Source organism: Coloeus monedula, assembly GCF_965178545.1.
Source record: "Coloeus monedula genome assembly, chromosome: 5".
Classification (NCBI taxonomy): Eukaryota; Metazoa; Chordata; class Aves; order Passeriformes; family Corvidae; genus Coloeus; species Coloeus monedula.
Genome location: NC_138785.1, coordinates 73,264,936 through 73,269,985, shown reverse-complemented (window position 1 = coordinate 73,269,985; position 5,050 = coordinate 73,264,936). Strand labels below are relative to the sequence as shown.

General features: G+C 70.7%; 1 protein-coding gene across 1 annotated transcript; it reads left to right on the top strand.

Moving 5' to 3' along the window:
* Positions 1-244: 244 nt before the first annotated feature.
* On the top strand, positions 245-3,929 carry TLX2 (T cell leukemia homeobox 2; the record flags this gene model as incomplete). Its single annotated transcript, XM_082282011.1, has 3 exons — positions 245-626; positions 3,066-3,303; positions 3,713-3,929. The coding sequence occupies 3 exons, from the start codon at positions 245-247 to the stop codon at positions 3,927-3,929; spliced, it is 837 nt and encodes a 278-aa protein (XP_082138137.1).
* Positions 3,930-5,050: the final 1,121 nt, after the last annotated feature.

Genomic DNA, 5,050 nt, shown 5'->3' with positions numbered 1-5,050 from the left:
TGGAGCGGGGCAGAAAAGCGCGTCCCGCCAGGGCCCGCAGCCCACCCGCGCTCCCGCCCCGGGGCCGCCAGCGGCTGCGAGCCATGCCCCGCACCCGGCACCTGCTCCGCACCTTGCTCCGGGCCCGCATCCGCACCTTGCACCGCATCCTGACCCGCACCGGGCGCTCCGCGCTCGTCCCCGCCACCGCCCCCCGCCGCCCCCCGGCCATGCCCGCGCCCCGCCGGCTCTGAGCGCGGCCGGGATGGAGCGGGAGGGCGGCGGCCCGGGGCCCCCCGCGCCCCACGAGCCCATCAGCTTCGGCATCGACCAGATCCTGGGCGGCCCGGAGCCCACGGGGCCGCACCGGCCGGCGGCAGAACCCGACTACGGGCTCTACGGCAGCGGGTACGGCCCCGCCGGTCCACTCGGCTCCTACAACCTCAACATGAGCATGAACGTGAGCGTGAACGTGACCCCCGCGCCCGCCGCGCCGCCCGCCGGAGTCATCCGCGTCCCGGCGCACCGGCCCGCGCCCGCCCCGCCGCCCGCCGCCCCCGCCGCGCCGCCGCCGGGGCCCGCGCTGCCGGGGCTCACCTTCCCCTGGATGGAGACCACGCGCCGCATCGCCAAAGACCGGCTCTCAGGTGAGCGGGCGGGACGGCTACCGGCGGCTACCGGCGGCTACTGGCGGCTCCAGGGACTCACACGGCACCGGCGGCTCCCGGGGTTCCGTCGGGGCGGTGCGGTGCGGTGCGGTGCGGCGGGCGCGGCGCGGGTCGGAGCGGACGCGGGGACCGGACTGGGATGGCGACCGTGCGCTCCACAGGTTCCCACAGCGCCCGGTCCTCGCCCGCCGCCGTCGGGGCCCGCGAAAGCGGCTCGGGGTAGACGCGGCCACCGGAGGCTCCACCGCGGCACCGGACAGAGTCCGGCAGCTCCGGGTGGAGCCTGAGGGGTCCCACCAGGCTCCGGTCTCGTGCTCCACTCCGTGTCTGGTCCCTTCCCCGGTTCGGAGGCGCCGGGTGGTGACCCTGTCCCACTGTAACCGGGAACTGCTGGAGGCTGTGGAGAGCCGGGGTGTGGGGTGGGTGCTCTGTGGGGTGCGGAGTGACGGCTCCCTTGGAACGCAGGGAAGGGTGGGGGGCTCTGCGGGGTGTGAGATGTGGTGTGGGGGCTCTGTGGGGACAGGATTGCACGGTGGGGGACTCACCGTGGGACTGCAGGACAAAGCCTGTCCATGCACGGAGCAGATGCCCCAGCCTTGTGAACCCCGGACGATGGGCGCGGTGGTGGGGGGCATCTGTGGGGTGTCTGGGCATGGGATCCCAGATCTGAACGTGCAGGGATCAGTGTGGAACACTCAATGCCGGTGCTGCGGGAGAGGCCAGGGCGGCCCTGTGGCGATGCAGGTGTTGGGGAGGCGGCGAGGGGCTGTGGTGCTGCCGGTGGGGCTGCCGCTGCGTGCTGTGGTGGGGGTTTAGCACCAGTGCTGGGGCGAGGGTGCTGGTTGCTGCACCCCCGAGCTGCAGGAGCGGGTGCTGAGGTTGGGGTCCCGGGCACTGGGGCCGTGTGTGGGTGCCGGAGACCCCCGGCCTGGCTCGGCTCTGCTCCCGCCCAAGATGGCGGCACTGCCACGTCCACAGTGTGTGGCCACACGCGGGGACAAGGCTGGAGGCCGTGCGGGGCTGGGGGCCGAGTGCCGGCCGTGTGGGCGATGGGGCGGTGTGGGGTGGGAGGCTGGGGGCTGTGGTGGTCCCGCCCGGGCGCCAGCAGAACCGTGTTCGCCTCCCGGCCCACCCCGCCATCGCAGCGGTGACGAAGCACCGTCCCCGCGCAGGGGTGGCGGGTGACGTCCTCGTCTCCTGCCTGGCGCCAGCGTTGGGTGGACGGGGCGGCCCCTCCCCGGCACGGGGTCTCCCAGCCGCAGCCATCACTCAGCACCGCTGGCCTTGGGGTGGGCTGCGGGCAGGAGGCATCTGGTCCCGGCGAGGGGCCGCCCCGTGTGGGGAGGGGGCGCGGGGGCCTCCATCCCCCCGACTGCATGGCTCCACCTGCGCCAACCGTGTCTGCCCCCGCCGGCGGCCAGGTGGCCTCCTGGGTGCGGGTGGGAGGGAGGGTCTGTGGGCGCCAGGGGGTCCCTGGGCTGCTGTGGGGCTGTGCCCCACATCCCTGTGCCATGGGGGCCTGGGGCACCATGGCCACCCATGGTCGCGGCCATGTGCAGCCCTGCCCATGCGGTGCTGGCCCTGGTGACGGCTGTGGTGCCATGGGGATATGGGGCCATGGGGTCATGGCTTGGCCAAGGCCGCTGCCAGAGCAGGAGGGGTGCAGGCGTTGGGGGCTGACCCCGCCAAGCCTTCTGTTTCCTCCATGCTCTTCACTACTCTGATGCTCCCTGAAGCTCTGGCAGCTTCTGGGGCTGGGATGTGGCACGTTGGCCTCACCGGGGCTGGCTCACACCTCAGCTGGGCAGGGACAGCCCCTTCCCCGGCCCCTGGCACTCGGGCAGCTGCTAGTGACCAGCTCAGGCACTGCTGGCACATGGAAAGAGACACTGTCTGCCTCCCAACAGCTTCTGCGGTCCCATCCCCTCTCTGGCAGGGCTGGGCGGCCCCTGCAGTGCCGCGACGGCTCCTCGGGGGCTGCGGCAGGGCTCGGTGTGAGGGGAGGGTGGTTTTGTGCGGTCGGAGCCTGATGGTTCCGCATCAGTCCTGTGACGGGGCCAGCCCATTCACCCCGACATTCCAGTGCCGACTGCTGGGCTGGGGAGGGATCGTGCCGTGGGGTAGGAAAGGGGAAGGATCCTCCCTCCTGCCGTGTCTTGAGCTGCCCCCGGGTCCCTGAGCTGGGGGAGTGGGTGGGGACGAAACTGGGTGTCCCCCTCCCCTCCTCTCCCAGGCAGCACTGGTGGCTCCCCTGGAGCTCCAAGTCCCCGTGGCCTCCCCAGAGCTCCTCATGCCAACGTGCCCCCCTTGAGCTCCCCATCCCCATGGCCCCAAGCCCCCTGACATCCCCCCAGGGTCCTGCTCTGCTGTGCTTTGCTGGGGTCCCCCTGAGCCCACATCACCCCGCTCTCCCCGCAGCCGCGCTGTCGCCCTTCGCGGCGACACGGCGCATCGGGCACCCGTACCAGAACCGGACGCCGCCCAAGCGCAAGAAGCCGCGGACATCCTTCTCCCGGGTGCAGATCTGCGAGCTGGAGAAGCGCTTTCACCGGCAGAAGTACCTGGCCTCGGCCGAGCGTGCCACCCTGGCCAAGGCGCTCAAAATGACGGACGCCCAGGTCAAGACCTGGTTCCAGAACCGCCGCACCAAGTGGAGGTAACGAGGATGGCCCGGGGGTAGCCGCCTCAACCATGACCCCCCCATCCCTCTGACAGCGCCAATCCCCTCATCTCTCTGTCAGCCACCCCAATATCCCTCTGGAAGCCAGCCCAGTATCCCTCTGGCAGCCCCAAACCCCACATCCTTCCAGCAGCTGCCCTGTGCTGCACCCAAGCCCCACATTCTGGGAGAGGATGGGACTGGGATGGACCAGGAATGGATGGGATGGGCTGCCCATCACCGTGGCACCCCCTGTGCCCGGCTGGGTGAGGTCTGCTGGTGTTGTGGGATGTGCCACAGTGGCACATGGCAGTAGTAAGGAGATGAGGGACAGGGCTGGGGGGCAGTGGCCCACTGGCACGTGGCAGTGCCAGCTGCGGTCCGTGCCAACGGTGGGTGTCTGCAGGCGTCAGACGGCGGAGGAGCGCGAGGCGGAGAGGCAGCAGGCCAACCGGCTGATGCTGCACCTGCAGCAGGAGGCTTTCCAGAAGAGCCTGGCGCAGCCGCTGCCGCAGGACCCGCTCTGCATGCACAACTCCTCGCTCTACGCCCTGCAGAACCTCCAGCCCTGGGCCGAGGACAACAAGGTGACGTCGGTCTCGGGGGTGGCCTCTGTGGTGTGAGGGCCCTGGGTGCTGCTGATGTGCCTGGAGGTGGCAGTGGGAGCCCGGTGGGCTCTGAGTCTGGACCATGGCAGGGAAGGGGCTGCAGCTTCCTGGGAGCCCCCCACTGGCAGCCCCCTCCCTGCTGTGGACAGCCCCCCAGGACCACCCAGGAGGGAGGCTGAGCCCCTGTGGTTGGACTCAAAGCTTCACCAAATCTCACCTGGAGCACTGCTGTGGGCAGCCCCCTGCCTGGACCCCCAGGAGCCCGGGGATGGACCCCCACACCCTATGGACCTCTGCAGCCCCCTGCCTGACCCCCAGGAGCCCAGGGCTGGGCCCCTGCACCCCACAGATGTCTGTAGCCCCCTGCCCAGACCTGTGGGAGTCAAGGGCTGGGCCTCTACACCCCATGGACACCTGCAGCCCCCTGCCCGGAACCCCTGGGAGGGGGCCAGGAGTGGGCCCCCACACCTGGCAGGGTTCTGCAGCTCCCCCACCAGCAGCTCCGTGGGTCAGGCTGGCTCCCCTTGGACCCCACAGCCCCCAGCCCACCTGGAGCAGGGCATGGCTTCGACCTCCCATTCCTGGTGCTGGAAACCCCCCACCCTCACAGCGGGGTCTGCACCACCCGCACCACTTGCCTTATCCCGGTCGGAGTTTGCCACCTCCGGCTTCCATCTGTGCCCTCCGGGCTGGATGAAGGACCATGCCACCCCAGCCCCCCAGTGGTGGGACAGACTGATGGCCTGGGCCCCCGGCCCCCCACCCACTGGTCTGTCAGCTCCCTGGGCCTGGACGTGCCCCCGCAGCCCCCTGCCATGGACTCGGGGTGCCCCCATGCCGACAGATTGCACCAGTCCCCGACTCCCTGCGGGACTGCCATCACCTCCCGTGGCCTGAGCCTTGGTGTGACCCACAGGACACTCGTGGGGTGCAGAGGGGCTGAATTCCCCTCCTTCTGGGAAATCGCTGCACCCCCTCCCCAGTGACCCCCTAAGTGGGGGTTCCCCCCGCCAGGACCATCCAGCCCGACTCCAGCCTCTGTTGATGATGATGGAGGGAATGAAGGGGGAAGGGGTGTAACAGCGATGACCTTGACCCTGAACTCGACCTTGGCCCCCACCCCGCCGCTATCCACC